This window comes from Sipha flava, unplaced genomic scaffold, assembly GCF_003268045.1.
Source record: "Sipha flava isolate LNK unplaced genomic scaffold, YSA_version1 89_pilon_pilon, whole genome shotgun sequence".
NCBI classification, from domain to species: domain Eukaryota; kingdom Metazoa; phylum Arthropoda; class Insecta; order Hemiptera; family Aphididae; genus Sipha; species Sipha flava.
In genome coordinates, this window is record NW_020273631.1 from 1208653 (window position 1) to 1232321 (window position 23669).

Here is a 23669-nt window from a genome sequence, read left to right on the forward strand (position 1 = left end):
ATTTATTAATAGTCCATAATAATATCATTGTTTATCTATTTTAAATTATTTTGTTCAAAGAAAATCATGAAAATTTATATTCATTATAAATACAGTTGATCATTAAACAACTTATATGAAAAGAGTATGCAGAAATTGGAAGCAGTACGACGATTTAAAAAAAAAATCCAGTCCAAGTAAAAGAACAAACGACAGTACCTGTTGAATTTCTATTTTATTAGATTTAAAAAATATTTCAATTAAACTTTTTAAATAAAATTTAAAAATTTTATTGTAGATTTTATTAGAGCTGAACACAAATACAAATACTATTAAAAATTTCCGTTGTGTATCCTATAATAATTACTATGGTGCAACTCTTTACAGGAACAATATAAAACAACATTAACGTAAAATTATACATTTTGACAAAATATGTGAATATAAGATACACTTAACTGTATTAATATTATAATATTACAGATGAATCAATATATCAATATTTAACAATAGTATAAAAAATTGTGTTCTCTTGAGCAATTGTGTACGTACATAGATCTCGTACATAGATTCGTCATCCATAAAAAACATACCCACCCATAGAAAATTTAACTTTCTAGAAAAACTGGTACAGCAGGAATTCTGAAAATATGGCAGGAATGGGCAGGAATTGAGCACTAATTATTGGTGCAAAAAAAATTGTAAAAAGTTAAATTTAAAGTGTGGGTGGAGCTGGGGTAACATTACCCCAGCCCCACCCGTAGAAAATTCGACTTTCTGGAAAAACTGGTACAGCAGGAATTCTGAAAATATGGCAGGAATTGGCAGGAATTGAACACTAATTAATGGTGCAAAAAAAAAATTGGAAAATTAATAATTAGGGGAGCTGGGCTAACGTTCGTGAAAAATTGTTTTACAAATAAAGTATGCATTGATTTTTATATTACTTAGATTTTGTCTTAAAAACATTCCATAGACTTCATCTACAAAAAGATGTTATTATTTTATTATTAATGCATGCAACAAGGAATTAATAGAATTATGTTGACTGATAAATATTGAAAAAACTACTACATAATATAAAGCTCAAACTGAGTACCAAATACCAATAACAGAGCTTCACGTAGAATTTTTATAAAGAAATAGCTCATACCTAAATAATGTCAGAAACGACAACGTTGATATTGATTATAGTTGAAAACCCGAGACGAGGAAAACAATCTCCGTTACAGAAATTCTCTAGAATGTATTCCCATAGTTAAACGGGATCATCAGTATCAGTGACGGATTAGGGGGGCAGGTTGAAAGGCTTATATATGGCGGCTTTTTTGTTATAGAATTAAGTGTTATTATTGACTTATTAGGTATATTTATTTTAATGTATTCTTTTTATATTTGTCATATAAATACGAATAAAAATAATTTTAAAAATTTATAATAATATATTTATATATACATTGTATGATGCGTTCCCTATAGGCTATAGTAAGAATATTACAATTATTATTACAATTTGAAAATATTTCATTTGTAATAAAATAATTACAGCTAGTTACTAGTTATTATTAATAACTTATTAGTACCTATGTACTTATTGGAAACATCCGACTATCCAAGTAAAAGTATTTTCTGGCCATTTACATTTCCGTTATGTGACTGTATAAACATTGTTTATTTGTACTGGTAATAATGGTATCTGAAGTAAAATAATAGACATGAAATATTTTATTTTTAGAAGTTTTCTATTTTAAAGATTTAATATTTTTTTTTTTTTGATAAAAAAAAACCGAATAAAATTTGAAGAGAAGGGTTTAGACCAAATATTGTTGGTTCCTTAGTAGAGTGATATAGGGGGAGGGGCCAGAGCGATTAAGCCCAGGGGCACCAAAACGCTAAATCCGCCACTGATCAGTATACAGTACGTTCGTATTTATTACTACTTTAATCCGTTTAATTTAAGGAATAATTATGTTTGTTTTTTTTAGAAAATATCTATGTGTAACATTTTAATTCGTCGTTAACTATCCAATTATAAAATTTATATAGAATTATAAATTTTATAAAATTTCTTTTATAATAATTTTAAATTATTTATTATTATTATTATTATTATTATTTATTTTATTTTTATTTTTCATTGGATTAATTATTAATCCAATTCTTCAATTCTGAAGTAAAAAATAACATATAGATTTATAAATTGACTTATATGTATTTAAATTGCCTATTACACAATATACAGGTCAATCCATTTTATAACAATTATTTTTATATTATTATTGTTTTTATATAGAATTTTATTATTTCACATACACGCACAATTTTTCTAAAAATGATGTTAAGAATTTAAAAAATATTAGAGTATTTTATGATTTCTAAACTGATAATATGATTTACAAAAAGATTACTGTAATATAAATAACAGAAATTGATTACTTCCAAAGCATTGGATGTGTGATAATAAAAATAAAATAAGTATGAAAATATAAATGAATAAAATAATTGTAAGTTGTACGTATACGAGTTCAACATAAATTTAATTAAAAAAAAAAAAAAAAAACTATATATATAATGAATAAAAAATTATATTATTAACAGCGATAGTTGTAAATAACAAATAAATGTAATAAAAAAAACAGAAAAACATAGTTATTGTGTTTTTGCGACGGTTCATTGAAACATTGAAATAAATAGGTTAATAATGAGTTGACAAAATAACAAATACAAAAATAAATTTCCATAATAATTAATTTGCACTGATATGTATAGTGTATACTTACTATGTGTTTGGAAAATCAATTTCAAAGCAGTACCAAAGTAATGCACATTATCTTCGATCCGGTTGTTTGTTTATATTTGAACGATAAAATCATTTGTGAACATATAATTAGTTAATCAGTTTCTATTCAAATGTTTAATGTATAAATAATAATCAAAATATACACTTTTATGTGATACCTTTATAAGGTAGTGTACAAATGTTTGAACTTATTTCAATAAATACAAAGGTGTATGAGTACTAACTTCCCTGGATTTTACATAAAGGCGTAAATAGTATATGTGATTTGGGGGGAAGAGACTAAAACTTTCAAGTTTACAATGTGCTACGTAGTTTTCATTTGTTTTTTGTGGAAGGCTATAAATAGGGCTAAGCACTTCATAATTGCACTTATGACTTTATACTTTTATGTGAACATTATTTTTATCAGTCGGTGCAGTGAAGATGACTGATAGTTGATTGTACTTAATCGTGTTAATAAAAATTTTAGTTATAACAAAATAAAAAGTTTTTTTTTTTTTTTAATATTCTATTAAAACAACGATCAGAGGTCTTTGTCGATATAGTTTTCAATCGGAATAGCAGAGTGAAGTATCATTTGTACTCCTTTCTCTAAGTAGAGTATTATCACATGTGCGAACTTCACTCTCATTTGGTACAGTAGAAATCAATATAAGCCAGTGCAACCAAAACAATGGCAGGAGAAACAGAGATACTACAAAATTAATTCTCTAAAATGTTATTTTTGTACCAAGCCGAGTTTGAACTGATGACTACACGTGTTGTAACGAACTTTGTGATCACTGCACCTCACTGCTATTTGAAACAAAACGTGAGAAAATATTTTAAAATAAAATGGTAATTATAGAAAAAATATAAATTTGTTTTCGGAAAAAATATGTTTTTACAATTAGATTTATTTAAGTTCAGTTTTTTTTACATTAATTATGCAGTGCTATACACTAATTCAAATGCTATCATTATATTTTACTAAGTTTGTTGATTTGTGTTTTAAACACACAACGCAATTGAATTTATTGAATTTATTTAAACTTGAATAACTTAATTTACAAAATTTTTTTAGAAGAAAAAAAAAACAAATTGATCGAAACAATCTTTTTCGTCAACATTTTATGAATATCCAAAAAAAAACCCACATTGTGTTGTAAAACCAATACTTTCCTCGTTTCGCTTAAAATCTTAAAAGTATCTACAAGAAAAATTTTAAATATTGTTAAATTTTCCTTCACAATCGTGTGCATTTATTGGAATAAAAAAGTAATGGGTTATTTATATCTTATATATTAAAAAAACTTAACTAAAAATTTGAAAATTTAATCAATTAAATTTTTTGAAAAGTCATAAAATTTCAAGTTCAGTTAATCTGTTACAGTTTTTACACATTTTAAAGACTATAAATTGTTAGAATAATAACATTGTAGAATTTTGAGTTCAAAATATCACCGAAACCTTACATGGACTATCCAATTGGATCATCGGTATAGCATGGGGCTCACGATGGACACATGAAGACCGTGGACTCGTTGATCATGAGTTATTGAAATAACTCACTAACATATACAGTGTATATTATACGTATATTGCACTTTCGTTGCAAATTGTTGGTGCGCGTTTGGTATTAATATGATAAAATAGGGGGTGGACGGTCGACTTCACATACATGAAATTGGGCACTTCTAAATATTGTATTACGCGGTAAACTGAAGTAACAATTTTGTATTGAACAAGATTTTACAATACTATGCTTCACAAAAAACTTGTACTAGAGTAACGTACTTCTAAATAGTTATTGTAAGGTATCTATATATGACCCAAAAAAGGTACCTTAACAGTTATGAGTAAACTACTATTATATTTATAAACACTAGAATGAATATTAAAAATTAACATGGAAGCTGTATAGAAGATTATTATCAGTATAAAAAAATTATTTTAATCACTTTTGTTTACAAATTAAATTACAATAATTTTAATATTATGTTATGTTGGTAATAAAAATGTGCATATCTAGAATATATATAACTAGAGTAAATAAGATCACAGGTATAATGAAAATAAATAAAGTAATAAATTAATAACTATTTTATCGTATGCATTAAATTCTGTATCTTTCTATACTGTAATGAATGATATATAATTATAAAAAAAAAAAATTCTTCATTGAACACAATAATTGCAAGTACATATTTTAAATATTTTGCCGAAATAAAATATTATGGAAAGAGCACTACCGTAACCAATAGTCAATAATGGATTTCAGTTAAAGCCATTTTCAAATTCATCGTGTTTCATAGTGTACAATATGGGGCGAAAATACTGAGCGAAGGACTAAAATTACGGGGCAAAAATACTATTATACTACAAATTTTGTATAATAGGCAACTATTAAACACTCATACATTATTTATGTATTTTAGTTGTGATAAATTTTTGATGTTTTAAAGAATTATAAATACTAAACTGTCGAGAAATTAATTTGTAACACAATATTAATGCATGTTTAAGTCTTTTAATATATTTATAAAAGTACATGAAAAAAATCATCAGCATACGCATTAAATGGTTTGAAAATAGCATTAATTGTGCTGTATAACTGCACTATATAGCTATTCAGTTTAAAACATATTGTAGAATTAATTTTGTGTTGTAGATTTAATTTTCAGTCAATTATAATGTGTATATTAAGATAATATAAAATCATTACGATATTAGCCATAACTCTAGAAATTCTAGAATTGATTCATATTTGATTCATTGCTCAGTAATGATGAATATGAAATCGATTATAATATTTATTTTATTTGTAATTAGTAATATTAGTAATAGTTATTTTTAATAAATAGTTTAAAATTGATAATATAGTTGAATTAAGTACAGATAAAAATAATGAAATAAATAATTACAGTTTTGGTCATTTAACTAAAATTAAATTGTTAATCATACATAAAACATCTTACAATTAAATCACGATTTGTTAACTATCCAAACAAAATATTTAATATGAAGGCGTAATTAAACCGACGTCCTAACCTACTAAAAGTGTGTGTTTTCCGTTCCGACAAACCAGTCTGTTTCTACAGTCTTAGTCGTATATTAATGTCAACACTCCGTTCGTCTTAGTTTTTCCTTTTGAGCATTTGATTTGACTCATTTAATATCAAGCTTCTTAATTTTATAAAATCAAATATTTTCCTATGTCCTCTATAACAGTAGTCCATTATAGAAGTCGACAATGATATCATAATCATCAGCCAATAAACTAAATATTGGGAAAAGGTAAGAAAATATGTAATAAATAAATAAAATTAAAATTAAAATAATAAATAAACTATACAGGGTTTACACAACAAAGCGGTGAAGTCCGTTTTGTTCATTACAAGATGCAATCTCCACATGTGCATCCGTATAAGTATTGTGTTATATTCCTACTTTAAAAATGCATACATTTTTTTTTGTTTTTACAGATTTTTTTATTCAATATGTTGCAATGTAAAACCGTAAGAACAATTTATGGAAATAAATAGATAAATTTAAATAAATAAAATAAAATTACCGATTAGACAAAGTATAGAGTAGTGATAGTGACAAATAATTTGGTTACTGCAGGTTTTTTATGGTAAGCTAAGCGACTGTTAAAACTTTGTAGTGGAGTTTGGCTAATTCGGAGACGTATATAAAAACTTATACATAAGTCATTGTTAATTTTCAATATTTTTCATTACTTGATCACAAACCATTTATAGTATTTATTTTATAATAGTTACAACAATAGTTATCATCAGAATTATTTTGCACATATTAGTTTAAGTTTCATCGACTTATAAATTTGTTCATCATACTAGGTGCGTAATCTGGGGGGAAAGAGGTAGGTATTATCTTACTCCTAGTGTGGATGTTTGAAGAATTAAATCTTCGATAATTTAAAATTCTGACTTGCCACTTTGTGATTCTGATGAAGTAATTTTACTGCTGTACGTAGTCCGCATATGAAAGTAATACTGCCATCATATAGTGTGATGTAAATACTCAAAAACATTCTAAGAATATAGTGACTAATAACAATATTTTCTGTTTGGTCTTGAATACGAATTACAATTGTACCCATAATGTGTAATTTAACTTAATTTTATGTTTGTTTTGTTTCAACATAATTTTCTTAGTAAATATTCGTACATTGATTTAAAAAAAAATCCATTTTATTTATCGTAGTATAATTAAATATACAATATTTAAATAATATAATGCAAAAGTAAGAATACTGATCAAGGGCGGAAAATGTTTTCATTCCCGCCAAAAAAAACTTGATGGATGCAAGTGGTTTGAAAAATAATTTAGCTTTTAGCGCAAAGTCCGGAGTCATTTCGATAAAAAAAAATTACCGTCTGCCTCTCCTCTCTAAGAATTTTCTCGTTTTTATGATGATATCATCCCGCATGGAAAATATTCAATGTTATCAACCAGTTAATATTATAACAATGTAATGCCGGTTTTCCACTAAACGGACAGTTGTATTTATGTTGTTCCCGAGTCTTCTACAACCTGATAAACAAAAACCAAACTGAAACAAAACCATAACTTTTGTTTCCATCAAACGGGCTACATTTCGTTCGAGTTTGGTTTTTGTATTCGATCCTTTTCTACTGGTTGTTACGAGTTTTTATTTATTATTATTATTACTTAATTATTAAACATAATGATATATATATGTATAATAATATTCCAATAAAATTACCAACCAACATGAATAGAGAAGATTTTTTTATTTTTAGTTATGGCTGGCTTATACTCAAGTCCTTGGAAAATAAGTAAGTGTATATATGTACGGTATCTATAATAAACTAGCTATGTCTGTAACTATATGTGTCTATAAACTAGCTAAGTAAATACTTTAACCACCGTACATCTATATTTTGTAATAGCTATAGTTTATTTATGATTAAAATAGTATTATTTTTTAGAAGAAGAAAACGTCAACACAGATATTGGGTTCGATCACTTTTATTTGGAAGAGTGAACGATGGTGCTGCACAATTGATGAATTATTACTTTCGTTTACTAACTTAGTCTAGTATTTAAGTACAGAATTCGTATTCAGATTTCGTAAATTCGTAATTCGTTTTCAGGCACAACACGACCGTTTCCACTAAACAGACTCGAGTTTCAAAACACATCGAAACCTTTTGATGTTACCGCTTCCGAGCGGGACACAAAAAACAAAACTCCAACTGTCGCAAAATACGTTGGGTCTTCAAAATGTTTGCGAAAAGTTCCAGTTTTGTTTTATTCGACACGAGTTTGTGTTTTGTTTTTGTTTTGTCCGTTTAGTGGAAAACCGGCATAATACATTCTACGTAAACAGATTTGTTAATGTTAAGATACGTGATGAAATATTATTACTTAATACCATTGATTGTAGAATAGACGATAAAATACACGATTGCGCGTAGTCGGTGTTCAAACAATCGCAGGACGAGTTTTATTTTTCTCCAAATCTATTTCGGTAGAAATAACGCCGGTAACGATTTTCAGTCGAATTTTAGTCCGACTGATAGGTTGTTCAATATTATGGAATGCACGTGGTGGGTGCATTAAAATTTGTGATAAGAACATAAGCTGTATTATAATTAAACGACATTTCAGATAAAAATTTGATTTTCCTTTATTCATTCACGCCACCTATCGGCGGACAGCAACCCATGTTAGCATAACTTTGGTAGCCGAAAACCACATACCGAGGATTATATGATGTCTATGATCAATGATATTAACATAATATAGTTACGACAATCGTCATTGTTGTCAATTTCACGTTTTATAAAACTACATTATGTATACGTATTTACTGATTTGCTGATACACATTACCGATTATCGGCTGGAATATCCACCTGGATTATCCACCGAAGGCCAAAATCGAATTCCTATTATAGTATAATTGTAATCATCGAAATAAACACACATCGCGACAGCCAGCTGTTCGTATTATTAATATTTTAACTTTTCACCGATATCGGATTGGGTTGAGATTATTACAAGAAGTGGTGTGATTTTACAAACCGACCGAATAATAAACACGATCATTATTAATTGTTACACTTCAACGTTCCTTTTTAGTAGGTACATGTAGCCTTACGGGTATGTCTTTGTTGACCAGACTTTAACGTTCAAAATTAAATGGAAAACTGTGAATAAACAATATTTTAGGTAATTTATGAAGTTATTTGACGTGTAATATGAATTTTACAAAGATAAGTTGCTATTATCATTATTTTGTTTTATTTTTAGATCAATAATCGCTGATAAAAATATATCTAAAGCCAGAGTGTCAAAAGTTCAAGCAGATTTAATGAAAATAATTATTTCGACAAATTACGGAAAAATAGTTTGCTTTGAAGTGACATAAGAAGTACTTATGGATCCAAACAATGAACCCATATCTCTGCAATAATGAATTTTTGATTTTAGTGATTTATTGATCGAATTCTTATTTATTTTGTATGCCATATCAATTACCTCGTAACTTAAAATGTTTGGTTGTGACAAGTGTCCAGCTACGTTTCTCCACAGGTACAGCTTAACTAGACATATGGTAGCTCATAGCGATGTTCGTTTTGAATGTGAAATATGTAAATCGCTGTTTAAATACAAGACCAATCTTAAGCGACACGAAAGAAATACTCATCGTAAGTACACGAAAGAGTGGTTAAATTGTTTTTTCGTACGTCGTATCACGGTGTACAAGAAATTTGTCAAATTATTATTTTTATTATAATTTATTGGATACCTATAGTATATTTATTTAATTTTTTTCAATTTTCTTCCATGATGATACGGGTGATGTTATAATCGTGAAACTAAAATTAAGATATTATACGTAATACGAGACAGTATATAACGGCATATAATGTAACGACTGCAGCTGGTTCGTCGAGTGCACGGAATTGGATAGACTTAACTGGAAACAGTGACGTTGAAGATGATCCGAACAATGTTAGATTGGGCCAAAATTCGGTCGCCACTAAAGCAACTTCACTACAATCAAACAATCAAGGTAAGAATATCTTTGACTCTCTCTCATGTGCGTACATGGTATATAACGTCAATTATCAGTAAATTTGCTCCTCCTACAATCTCCCCAAAGCACCGGTCGATAAGACAATCGAGTAAACAATCGACTGAAGGTAGTATAACGAATTGAAACGTATATTATAAAAAAACGGCGGAAAAATAACAAATATAATTTTAATAAACCGGGAGGTCAGCAAAAAAATATTTGAATTCGTAGCTACGGTATTGTTCCCAGCTACGATTTTTTGTACCTTTTTTTCTTGATTTTCAGTTTTAGACAAAATATTCTATTTTAATCAAATGATAAATATAGTTGTATTTCAACTATTTATTCGTACTAGTTAATATTTTTTACAAATAAACTGTTTACTAATACGTATTTATACTTATTCATAATATATAATTGGGCTTAATGATACCAACACTAAAAAGCTACAAATTAGTTTATAAATACTTTAACGATTTCCATTACAAAATACAATAGCACTATAGATAGAGTGTGCATGTATGCTGACGCAAGTCCAGCTAAAGAAAATAGAAAATTGTGAAATGTATGTTTCGTAGTATAGAAAAGTTTTAAGAAATATTTTATGTTGTGGAGCGTATAATGTAATAATATAATAATCAATTTTATATTGTGACTGTTGAATTAAGTGTTATTAAATTATTTGTGTCTATCATAAACCGGTTTTATTTTGTTATTACATATTACTTACGTTTTAGTAGTTATTTTCATTGTTGGATAAGAGCGTATCGCGATAAACGTCTTTAACTCGCATGAGTCGTATAAACAGTGCTATGATCTGATGATATAGTATTTGTATTATGCACAATAATTGTTCATTGTCGCGTCTGCTTTACGTATAGTAGTGTCAAAACTTTACATTTTGAAGTAAGCAAAAACAGAAGAAAATAAATATTTTTCTATCCCTCAACTATCTTGTGATAAATCAACATAACACGTAGAGTAATTGATTTTGAACGAACATCAATTATATTATCAACACGTTAATTTAATTTGCAATCGAAAATCTTTGGTTTACACCGTTCATTAATTGAATTCGTAAGTGTTTAGAGTAATTAGTTATTGAGTATTTTAACTTAAATTTTGTTCGATTATTAAAGAAAAGCCAATAAAAATAGATAAAAATAACTATAATAAAAATTTCGATCTAACTTTTAACATTAATTGATCGCATGTACCTATAAGGAAATTAACTGTTTTAATTTTTAATTTCTATTATTAATTTTTCACAATCTGAACACAAATTCAATTAAGGCCTTAATTAATTAAATTTAATCAGGGCCTCTAAGGCCTTGTCAAACAGACCGTGTTATTAACGTAGCGTTAGTACCGCCGCGTTCTGAACATTATCGCGGACGTTATCCACATCACACAGAAACCAAAAAGCGTCGCATTATAGAATGGTTCTTAGTAATCGATATTGTTCGTTATTTTTATTATATTTTGTCGTATTGTTCGTACGTTTTTGAGGTGTGGTTTATATTGAAAATACGTTCACTAGTTCAGACGAAGAAAACTTACTTTTATACGCATTAACTAAAAGTCAACAAAAATGGAAACGAATAATTCATATAAATAAATGTTAATATTTAATATTTATTTATACTCGTATTTATGTAGGTATTCCTTCTTTCGCCATTATCTGAACGCCAAAAATAACGCACTACCGCGCGTGATTTTGTGATATTGTACAACGTTGAGTTCTAGCGCCACGTTAATTACGCCGACAATATATATTTGACATCCAATATGACTTGGAATTTAATACTGTGTGACGTTAATAATGCGTTCTGTTTGACAGAGCCTTAATATCATACGTCATATCTTATCGCCGTCTAACGTATAAGATAATGAATATGCGTCTGTAATATTATTACAATTTTGTGATATTGTCTTATATTATAGTAAACTAGGTTATTATCAAACCTAAGGCTAAGAGCAATATTTATGCGATAAATAGTTTTACTTTAACGATATTTTAATTTTTAGCGAGTTATAAACTTTTTTTTATATTGTAATATTTTATAAGTTCTTAACTTGTTTTAAAATTGAATTATCATAAAAGACTTATATCCAAGCGCGCCCGCAGGATAAAATCCCACTCAGGGCAAAATTAAAATTCTAAGGGTCACAACATGTATCTAAAAATATTTAAGAACAAAATCAAATACCATAGAAATCGGTACTTTGGAGAATTTATTGTCTTAAGCGATATGCAATCATATGTAAAAATTGTAAACGAATAAATACGTTCAAGATTATACATTTTAGAATATCTAAAAATATAATAAATTTTACTAAACTTCATAAATGGATCTCAATAAAATTATGTTATAACTAATATGCGTGGTATTAAATTAACAATAGTTTTGAAACAAAAATTCCCAGTAGGGACAATGGCCTCTTTCGCCTCCCCTGCGGGAGCCCATGCCTATATCGTCGCCCTAATAAATGTTATTTATTTTGAGTTTGATAATAGGTTAGTTTACTCAAATATTGAAGGGAATCAGCGGCAAAACCAGGAATTATTTTCTGGGGAGGAGGAACATTTGAAACAAATATAAATTTGGAAGATGTTTGGTGGAAATAATGAGATAAAGTTGAGTTGAATATACTCATATATTTTGAGTGAGGGGATCACAACACCTAAAACCTTAAACCCACAAACATTAACTTTTAATTTTTTTTCATTTTGTATTGAATTTTAAAAAAATAATAACACACTTAAATCTTATTTTTTTAATGCGGATTTATGAATTAAAGTTTCTATGTTCTATATATTTTTTTAGCTAATGTTCTGTATGTTAATTGTTTTTTTTTTTTAGTTATCTGGTATTTCCACTAATTGAATAATAGTTTATTCATGAACATTGAACATTTATTTAATCCATTGGCTAAATGTGTTTAATTTTTACAGGTGATCTTACGTGTATGACATTCAATATGAACTCCCTCAAATCTGAACGGATTGATCAGATAGTATCATATACGTGCAATTTAAATTCAAGTATGTAGATGATTTTACAATAAAAAGTGACATTTAGACTATATTTTGTTGGTCGATTATTGACATGTATACATGGCCGGCGAGAGGGAGGGACAGGGAGGGCTAGAGCCCCGGGGCTTGTACGTTCTAGAGGGACTGTCGTTTCGGCCTTGTATACAATGTTTTTGTCGTGCCAAAGCATGTACAAGTGGTCTTGGTGCGTCTCGGTCAAATAACTGCAAAGGAAAGGCGGCCCGGAACCCCCGCAGCCCCGGGGCCCTCAGAAGTTCTCGCCGGCCCTGCATGTATATATATATATAAATATATATACACAAGTGTATTTACATTTATTGTAAATAAAAATTAATATTTTTTAGATGTGTGTTTATGTGGATATTGTACAACTTTAGACATTAAATCTGAAAATGAACAAAACAATGTGCACATCGAGTATAAACCAACTATCCGTATGACTGTAGATAGCACGGTTGGTGAAGGGATGGTGATCAAACGCAATTCGTCAGAAGGTATGATTGTATGTAGCAATAACATAAACGATTTATTAGGTGATAAGTTTCATATAAAAATATAATTATTTAATCCTAGTCCAAGGTCAAATATTCAAAATAACTTCAATATCTGCAATATCTGTGCGTTCGTGGAGATTTATATAAGTTATTATGTATTTCATACATATCATCAACGTCATGCAAAAAGTGTCCAAGGAAAATTTTCACTTTGTCGGTTAGTTAACTATAATTTAGTATCCATAATGATCTAGAAAATCATAAACTTTTTCGATTTTAACAATTTTTGTGTTACAAAATCCATAAAAAAAAAATGTTTAGTCCTGAACTATCTAATTTTATATTTTTAATAACATGAGAGTAGTTCAAAAACCTGTAAAAAGATAGAAAAAACAAATTACCAATTGACATCTTACTGTGTCAGATGAAAAATAACTAACTCAAATAATTTTGTCACTAAATGTTCGAAAAAACTAACAATTAAATTTTATAATGAAACAAAACAAACATTTTCTTTTCTAGTAAAAACAATCAGTCAACATAATACAACAAACATTTTTTGTAAAGCAAGTGATTTAAATATAGAACACAAAATAATTATATAATAAACAGAATATTATTTTTATAATACTAATAACACGGAACTTTTTGTGTAGCTACAGTAAACTTAACAATAACTTAAAAAAATAAATATATTATTTTTATAGAACTTACTATAAAATTAATAAAATGCTTTTTTCGAATAAGCAACTTCATATACTGTAAAATTATATATTTCTGTTATAATGCATAGACGAATCTTTGATGACAGACTTTGTTGTACACTTCGCAAATCGGAAGTTGCACTGCAGATATTTTCATTTAAAGTGCATGTTCCACATCTAATTTTTTGACAGCGAGTGATTCATCCATTCTTCTAATATGATTTTAATAATTTATTATAACGTCTTTTTGAACAAGTTTTGTCATTTTTAAATTTCTTACACTGAAGCACTATTCTTTTTTTAGGTTTAAAAAAATCTAAATTATAGTTTTCTTTAAATATAGTAAAATAGATTAGATACACAAACCGATTCATTTTCTTTTTTGATTGATTTTCAAACTCATGCATTTTTTTAATGTTGGATCTAAATACTTTTGTTTTATATTAGACCGACTCAACTTGCGATTCAACTGTAGAACATTTTCTGTGAATTTTAATGAGTTTAAAATGTTAGAATTTATTTTATTTACTTATTCATTCTTTCTTTTATTGTCAGTATGGATTCTAATCATTTCGTTATATGTTATAACAACAAAGCTTTTGAAGGTTATAGCTTATAACCTTCAAAAGTTTTGTCAGCTGGTCCATAATTAATAGGCGGGATATTTTAAAAACAAATGATTTGCGAACTCGAAGTGGATGTTATCTTTTAAAAAATATACATTTTAAAACTTTTTTTAGTATTTCTGGAACCAGTTATAGGCACATGTCATTTAACAGAATATTGGAAAACACATGATAAAATAATATTTTGTTGTCGTGCATAATCAAGTGACTAAAATATCTCACATACCTAATTTAATTTTATAACCTTCATCAAAACTTGGCATACATTTAAGCTTTCATTTAATGGTTAATGGTTTCTTGGATAGTATTCTTATTTTAACTACATTTTGTTATCATATTTCCGGTTGACCTCGCCTCCATCTCATTATATTATTATCTTCTATTTTCTCTCCAATTTCTTGTTCTTTTTAAACTTCAATTACTTAATTTTCAAATCCAAATTCCTGTTCTAGAATATTCCTCGTAGAATAAAATAATTCAAACATTAAGTCAAAATAAAACAATCCATAACTTGGTGAATTATTGAGTTTTCCCTTTTTTTTTTTTCAAAATAAATGAAAACTATAAGGACTATTTTGGTCATACTATTGAACTTGGTTTCTTATTTACACTTAGTCATTTTTTGCATGACGACGACGATGTACCCATATGTATACAGTGTGATAACAGTTTCAGGTAACACTAAATATCTCATCCGGATGATCTTGTATTGAAATAAGTTTTGAGGTGAATATAGGGGGTACAATAATACACATTTTTAGAACAATTTTCACGTTTTAACTCTTTCAGTGTTCGCATGCGCGATACAACATGTGTTTTTTTTTAATGGCAACACCTATTTTCAACACCAAAATCAGATTTTTCAATTTTTTTTTTAAGTATTTTTGACTTATAAACCATGGATGTAAACATAGTATTCATTGAATTTTTTTTACAGTCATTTAAAATTTTACAAACAAAAACGATTTTAAATTTACCGCATGGTGTATTTTTTTTCGTGATTTGAGTAGCTTAGTTTATATTTACACTTAAACTATAATTGTACAACCATAAACTGTACATGATATTCTTCGTACACCCTTGTCCTTTGGACAAATCAAATTTTAATTCTCTTTTATTAAGTCTCGAAAGAAGAATAATGTGGTTTCGCTTTATATTTATAAGTACGAAAAAAAGCGTTGCATATTATAAATTACTTATATAAAATTGTTTAATGTTTATGGATTTCCTTTACTTAAATTATATGTTTATTTAACTCCATTATGATAATGATTTAAACTTTGGTTAGATAGAGGAATTATTGTATTTTATTTTAAATTAATCTTGAATATTTTTACCCGTACAAGATAACCAGATAATAAGTTACTTAATTTTATGATAATATAACCGTCTCACTTTAATTCTGAAACTAGACCCGTAAATTTTATACTTAGGCTTTTATTATTTTGTGTTCAGGGTCGGCGCAACGGAGGGGGGATCAGCCCTTGCCCGGGGCCTTGCGCTTTTATGAGGGCCTCGCAAAAGCTAGCACCGCCCCTATTTGTGATAATTTAAATTACCTCAATATATATTTTTAGACATTTCATACATATTTATATTGTTTATTTTAATAATTTTCTAGTCCCGAACTCTACTTATAACTAATCATTGCATTTCCATTCTATTAATCACGCAATACTCATAAATCTTATCATGTTTAGACAATACAACTACTGCACAATTTACTACTAACGTGGTAAATCGTTTAATATAATGTACGATAACATATTATTATGATTAAAACTTTTTTATAGTAAAATTGGATAAAAAATATAAAAAACGCAACAATTCTAGCAACAAACTACTGACATTAGCAGACTTGGATGCTCACAAAATTCCTGAAGAACGTTACAAAATGGCCAAAGAGTACATTATCGTACAACACAAAAAAATCAAATCATTAGAAAAAACCATTAAAGATCTCGAAAACTGTATTGGTGTGATGAATGACGAGTTGATTCGATATAAGACTGAATTTAAAAATAAATTAACTTAAAATGAATTATTAAACAATGTATGTAATATTATTAGTATGGCATATTTTATTAAAGTAAACAACTGATGTGTGTAATTTATACATTCCTATAAAATCTATTTTATGTTTAACAATTTTTTTTTCACTATATTATAGTACTGAAATATTGTTTTAAATGTGAAGTGGTATTTAATGTTAACCTGTAAAAAATATTTTTATCATAATGTCCACATTAAATGTTTGCAAATGACTTGTATTATTTAAAAATATTAATGTAATAATTATATGTTCATTTATAACTACATTTTTTTCTTATTCAGATTGAGAACGTAAGTTCATATTAATACCTTTAATGTACCCATCGTTACAAAATCTCAATTTTATTTTTATCACGATTTATAGCAATAATTATGTTATCAACAAAATAATTTTTTATAAAAATATCAGTTTGTGTCTAATCTAACATGTTAGGTATGCATACCGCGATACCAAGCTCAACCACCCACGGATCCGCGCGGCATGAGAACAATATTGTATATATTGTATTATATCGACTGTGAGGAATTGTATTTTAATGGTTCACTCGAATGTAAGTATTTAACCAATCAAGTCGGCCATAGTTGGAGACCGATATGTTAGTTGTATTCATAAATAAATTTAAGTATAGACACATTATTCGGATTTTTTTTGTTTACAATAACAATTTTTATTTGCTTTTATCAGAAATATTATAGCAATATAATAATTATTTAAAAAAATATATAATGGGTTATCTAATGATAGTAAAAAGAGAGAGAGAAAAAATATAATTATAAAATAAAGCAACAACAAACTAATTTAAATTAGGATGCCAGCAGAATTGATAAAATTAATTATTGAAGAAATAATGGGAGTGGAACGAGAGTTGAGAAAGAGATTTGAGTCGGGAGTGATGTATCCTAGGGGAGATAGGAATATAAAAAGGAATTTTCTACTAGGTAGAAGGGAAAGGCAATTGAAAATTAAGTGTTTGAAGTAGCAAATTGTCGAAAATATAGAAAAATGGTAATCTATTAAACAATTCTTGTAAAATACAATTTCTTGTTAAATAAATGAACTTGGTTTTGTTTTTTTTACAATTTAAAAACTATACTTCTTAATCAGGTACACTGATCAACAAATGCATTGCATTACCAATTTTCTCGTGAAGTTCTCGATGTTATCATATGAACCATAACATATTTTCGATACAGCATACAATACCGAAAGAAAAAATCCATGGCATGAGCATAAACATGTCACACTTTGATTCGCATAAGAATTTCGAATGAAATATCGACAGTTAAAAGGCTATTTGCTATAGACGCCGCTCTATTGGATCCATAGATAGTTTTCATTATAGAGTACCAACATTTTATAATGTGTTATCGATGATTAAACTTAATGCTGTAAATGATAGGTATCGAAATAGTGTTATGTAAATGACAGTATTTGATGTAGGTGACATTATTATTAATTGAGTGAGCAGTAGTGAGCAGTCACAGAAACAAGGGGGGCATGGGAGTGAAGACCCCCGCAAATGCCACGAAACAAAACGAAAAATTAAATTCTAATATTATATATGTCAATCAGTGATAAAAATAATATTTTTTTCTATAGCAATTATGTATTGCTACATGGTTTAAAAAACCAAAAGAAAATTAAATTTCGATCTTTAATTTTTAATTTAATTTCATATTTTTCTTAAATAAAAAGTTTTCTTTTCAATGTACCTCCCTATTTTTTTTTTTTACTTTTAGTTGAAAATTTATTCCTTTACAGTGTTAAGAAATAATTATGATAAACGGTAATACTTATAATATTATAGAATTATTGAATTTTTTATATTATATTATGTCCACAATATAAAATGGCCCCTCCCCTAATAATTACTCTAGATCTAGCCTAGTAGTAAGCGACGTAATAATGTATTTTGCGTCCAATTTTTTTTTTTTTTTTAATAATGACGTATATACCATATTGTTGTTTACAACAGTTTAATTCATCACTTACAGCATATTTTTTATGTAAACAAATAAGTGGTATCTAATAAATAAGAAAAAAATGCGATAACTATTTTCAGGTTAGTTCAATGTAATTTTAATGATTGTGACAGCTAGAAAGTTAAGAGCTGATGTATAACGATTTAAACCTCAAAATAATTCAAAATAACAATTATTATTTTTTATATTGATGATGATAATAAAATAATTATAAAATTTGATTAAGAAAAGGTGGATCACATAATATAACAATATTTAAAAGTTGTTTTTTAATAATAATTATTATTAAAATTAAAAATAACTTTTTATGTTTGTATTTCAATGTTATTTTAATATTTAATAATTTTTTTTGTTTATTTTTATTTTTTAAAAGAAAAAATTAAGAGTATTATAATAAATCCTAAAATAATACTGCATTTTATTCAAATTAATTAAGAAAAAACCTGTTTAAATTGACATATTATTCATTATGACGAGGGTTTGAAGCATTTTTTTGGTAAATTATGTAAGCGATAAAAGTACGAATAAGCAAATTAAAATGTGGTAAACGCCAAGAATATAATTTAGATAATTACAAAAAAATTAAAAGTTATAAATTAAATAAATTCCTATGAAGTTTAATTTATTTTAATGATTAATATAACAGATATATGTGAAAAAAAATTGAAACCATATCTATAAAACTACAAAAGTTATACCAATTTGAAAATAAAAAGAAAGAAAAAAATCTTTTTGGGTCCTCCTGAAAAGTATGAAATGTGTCCCTTACACTTAATAGCCTTTTAACCGACGATATCAAAGCAGCTATTTTTTTTTTTTTTTTTGATTCAAGATATGAAGTATTTTAAGAATAAATTGAAAAAAATCCAATGATGAAAATTATTAATTAAAATATGTCGTAACTAGTACACTTGTTATATTTTCCTTTTTTCATTTCAGAAACACCCTATTTGTCTGTAATCCTGACCTAACTGTACATAGTACATAACAATGGTATTTATTTCCTGTAGCAAGCTCAAATGAACTGCATTTGTGCTAGTTTTATTTAATTATTTGTAGCTAAACCGTTTTACATTACCTGTATACTTAATCTACTTGTATTTGTTAAATCATTTAGAGTGTTTATTTCAAAAATAGTTCATTAAAAATCTCTTAACAATTAACAAAGTTTTAAATTTATATTATTTGAAAACAACCACAAAAATACAAAATAAAATATGTTCAACAATATAGACTAATACCGTATAACTTTTGCATAAACTTATTTATACAATTTTCTTACATAATACTGACTAAGCTATGTACTAAGGTACAATAATTAAAATACATCTTCACAGTCACAAATAATTTAATATAAATATCAATTATTTTAATTTTAAATCTGATCTATAAGATTGTCAGTCATTATGACTGAATGGTCCAGATTACTTTTGAATAAAAAGTAAACATCTAAATCTATAATCTATAATATATGAATAACGAGTATAAAATGTATGCATATTATATGATATAAAATATCCATTTATTACGTGCCGTATTATACTCAAACAATTATTTATTCGGAATGCCCTGGGTACACTCGTTACTAGTTGATCAGATTTACTTGTGGCCCATCAAATATATTAAAGTACTGCATTTTATACATTTTTATTTTTCAAGTTAAGTTAAAACGATCAACATTATTCGGCCCATAACATTTATATCTGACTTGACAATCTCCGCCAGCCTTTCCGTTATCAATAGCCTCTTGCAATTCGATCAACATTTGCTCGTACTTCGTGTCCAACGGAACCACGCTGAAAATATCAATTAATAATTAACTGATTAATGTATTAATTGTGTAATTATTACATTTAACACATTTACAAGGTCCCATATTATTTGATTATGTAATAATTCTTGTGAATATTCAATCGGTGAGAAATTGTTGTCGGTTATAAAAACATGAACATTTATTTCGTGGGCAACATTTTTATTATGTATTTTCTTTTCAAGTAAAATCATTGCAGATATGTTAACCTAATAATTTATGTAAGCATAACATTACTTCTGGAATTTTTTATAAAACCACTACGCACGGTCAGAATATAAAAGGTAATAATATCGTACCCGTCCAACATTTTCGCAGTTTTCCATACCATCTCGGCGCTTCTGAGATAGCTTTCTGCTCGGGTTGGTTGTTGGCACGCCACGAGATTCAAACAGTCGTGTTGACCCGACTCATCTGCCACCAGATATCCGAGAAACAACATCATGTCAGTTTCGTTAATCATGTCCGCCGCGGAAGTCTGCAAGTCCTCGCTCCGTGCTTCTTTGCCACTGCCTTGAATGTACGACACACCCCATATCAGTCCTCTGAGTACCAACATTAGCACTATGTTGGACATATTCAAACTGAGCGACTACAACACACAAACAAGCGAGGGTTGCTGTATAATCAAGTCGTATCATAACATGTACCGCGTACAAAATATGATGCATTCGTGACAGCAATAACAGGAAAGATGGGAAATGAAACAGTCGTTTAGAAGAATAATGAAAAAATAAAAAATAATATATATTTATATCAACGTAGTGACACGAGGTTAGTTAAATCGTTTGAAGGTGTACACAAGTTATGATAGATGTATAGGTTATATATGTTTATATTAATCAGAAATATATTATATATGCACAGAAACCGAAATAAGACTGCAGTATAGCTGTAGAAATAAGACATCTGAAAATAGTTTTGACGGATGCTGTGTACCGCGGATGTTCGTTTGATTTTAAAATACAAATGAAATACTAGCCAAGATGTCAGGTAGATCACAAAATCCATTGGCCATCTTGAAAAACTTACAGGGACTGGATAAGGTGGTCAGAGAGGACAATGTGCAGAAACCCCGAGCTGATCTCTGGTAAACGTCACGGTCTATACAGTAGCTGCTCTAAATGCACAATAATAATATACGTTGCACACGCGTTAATAATTTTAAGACGATATAGTATTACAATAATATAATAATGCTAAATTATTATTTTTGTGCGCTTGCGATAAATATGCATAATTTAAAAAATATAATAAAACCCTATTGCTCTGTACTTGGCCACCGCCGGTCGTTCCTTTGGTCTTGCCGCCAATCAGCGAATTGGCGATGCCCATCAGCACGGATTCCGATTTCAATGCCCTCGGTTCGGCCTCATTTCCTTCGATTCCCTCGTGTTGATCGATGATCGTGTGTCCCGAGATAAGACGGAACTGCAGGACCAACACGGGCATCAGCAGGCATACGGCCGTGATCACCGTCGGGGTCTGCATGTCCTGTATTACAATATTGCATAAGGTGTAACGGCTGATTAAACATTGATTCACTTACAACTGAATTAATAAGTAATACAAAATGAAAAAATACTCACAACGACTATCGTTATTGTTTAAATTATTTACTTATTACAGCAGTGCCTTGCAAACTATATTATGATATTATTACGTCGATAGGGTGTTGTTCTGACGACTTTTATCGGAATACGAATGACGAACACAACTAGTCGGAGAGCTGATTTTGAATTGACATGGATATGGAAAGTAAAAGTGTTTCATATTGTTCGTGTCTGAACAGCATATCGCAATAATTATCATTTCGAAAATACATACGCGCACATACATTACAACCGACTGTTTGTTTTCGCAGTTGAAGTGACACACGTGCAAGGAGCCATTTATGATACACGCTCGGATGATGGAATCGTTAAGGACCAGAAATGGTATACAACAATAGACAATACCTATACTAAAAAATCATAATATATTATTATTTATCATGATGTTGCTATACCCGACGTATAATATATAACCCAGCAATGATGTTGCAGCAATATTCATTCGAACACAACACTCTGAAATCGAAATTAATTAAATTCTGATTCACTAAAATATCAGTTGATAATTTGTACTTAAGGAAGAGATGATTCTGTGGCCTTGCCTATCAGCACACGCACAACTTATCAATGTAGATCTATTTTTATTCAAACGTAACGATCGATCTAGTGTCGCTAGAAATCTTAAAACATATGTCGTAAAGTCTTCTTTAGATCGTTTTTCTTACGTTGTATACATTTTGTACGTAAGATATCAAAAATATAACTCTTATCAGTTTATAAATGGTATTTCTGATTTGTTCAATTTCTTTTGTAAAATTCAGAGAGATGAAATCAAAACAGTAAGAAGATTAAATTCAAATCTGTTTTTAAATTTTTTAACGATTGCTTAATTGTTCAGTAAATTAAAATACCTTTAAATTGTTGGGTAGTGTGAATGATGGAAAGAGATAGAAAATCACCACTTCCAATCGCCTTAAAATGGGAAATACTTTAATAACTCAAAATACTTGTAAGTGTAAAAGTTGCCTATTTCATCATTTATGGGCTGATTAAGGTGTTAACACCGTTTACCAGCGTGTAAAGCAATAATTGCTATAATTATTATATTATTATATTTTAACTTGAAAATATATAGCTGTTAAATTTAGAACGGATGTGTAATTTTATTTGTTCAAAAATATGCAAAAGCATAAAAAAAAATGTTAACAACATTTAATTTGTCAAATATCGACCTCATTCTGTTACATTGATGGATATTATTCAGTTAGGTTTGTGTGTATCTAAATAAAATAGAAACAAGTTATTTACAACAATAACGTTTTAGAAGTTTTATATTTCTTAAATCTTATTATATATTTTATATCTTTAAATCTGAATCAATGCCAGATGACGTAAATTGATAAAATAAAATAAAATAATGATATGCACGGTTTAATTATTATAGAAATAACCATTAAAGTTATCAGATATCGTTTATAGTTTCAGCTGATTTGTCTCATAATACACGATTCGTGAAACAGATGGCTAAAATTGATTTGTATACGTCATGGTGTAGTT

General features: G+C 28.0%; 2 protein-coding genes across 10 annotated transcripts; one reads left to right on the plus strand and one right to left on the minus strand.

Annotated features, from left to right (window-relative positions):
- The first annotated feature begins 5852 nt into the window (after nt 1–5852).
- On the plus strand, nt 5853–16870 carry LOC112693683. Of its 8 annotated transcripts, XM_025568867.1 has the most exons (8): nt 5853–6055; nt 7549–7584; nt 7738–8982; nt 9064–9461; nt 9644–9829; nt 12789–12878; nt 13235–13384; nt 16508–16870. In XM_025568867.1, exons 4-8 carry the CDS (start codon nt 9305–9307, stop codon nt 16747–16749), a joined length of 825 nt encoding a protein of 274 aa, XP_025424652.1. In that variant the 5' UTR covers nt 5853–6055; nt 7549–7584; nt 7738–8982; nt 9064–9304; the 3' UTR covers nt 16750–16870. The 8 variants fall into 8 exon arrangements, 6 of the variants coding, with proteins under 6 accessions (XP_025424652.1, XP_025424654.1, XP_025424655.1 ...); XR_003149507.1 differs by lacking the exon at nt 5853–6055 and adding an exon at nt 13464–13601 and having other exon boundaries at nt 7504–8982; nt 16548–16615; XR_003149506.1 differs by lacking the exon at nt 5853–6055 and adding an exon at nt 13464–13601 and having other exon boundaries at nt 7505–8982; nt 16508–16594.
- A 3179-nt stretch (nt 16871–20049) lies between these two features.
- On the minus strand, nt 20050–22739 carry LOC112693657. Of its 2 annotated transcripts, XM_025568834.1 has the most exons (6): nt 22387–22739; nt 22149–22288; nt 21835–22053; nt 21542–21679; nt 20859–21151; nt 20050–20545 (listed from the first exon to the last, which is right to left on the minus strand). In XM_025568834.1, exons 3-6 carry the CDS (start codon nt 22048–22050, stop codon nt 20404–20406), a joined length of 789 nt encoding a protein of 262 aa, XP_025424619.1. In that variant the 5' UTR covers nt 22051–22053; nt 22149–22288; nt 22387–22739; the 3' UTR covers nt 20050–20403. The 2 variants fall into 2 exon arrangements, with proteins under 2 accessions (XP_025424619.1, XP_025424621.1); XM_025568836.1 differs by lacking the exon at nt 21542–21679 and having other exon boundaries at nt 20058–20545; nt 22149–22727.
- Nucleotides 22740–23669: the final 930 nt, after the last annotated feature.

Excerpts from the sequence above, each read along its gene's own strand:
- LOC112693683 (XM_025568867.1), top strand. The coding sequence starts at position 9,305 with ATGTTTGGTTGTGACAAGTGTCCAGCTACGTTTCTCCACAGGTACAGC. Across the intron at positions 9,830-12,788 it reads ACTACAATCAAACAATCAAG|GTGATCTTACGTGTATGACA; the intron begins GTAAGAATATCT and ends TAATTTTTACAG. Across the intron at positions 13,385-16,507 it reads CAAACGCAATTCGTCAGAAG|TAAAATTGGATAAAAAATAT; the intron begins GTATGATTGTAT and ends ACTTTTTTATAG.
- LOC112693657 (XM_025568834.1), bottom strand. The coding sequence starts at position 22,050 with ATGCAGACCCCGACGGTGATCACGGCCGTATGCCTGCTGATGCCCGTG. Across the intron at positions 21,680-21,834 it reads GAACGACCGGCGGTGGCCAA|AGCAGCTACTGTATAGACCG; the intron begins GTACAGAGCAAT and ends TTGTGCATTTAG. Across the intron at positions 21,152-21,541 it reads GTGATCTACCTGACATCTTG|TCGCTCAGTTTGAATATGTC; the intron begins GCTAGTATTTCA and ends TGTGTGTTGTAG.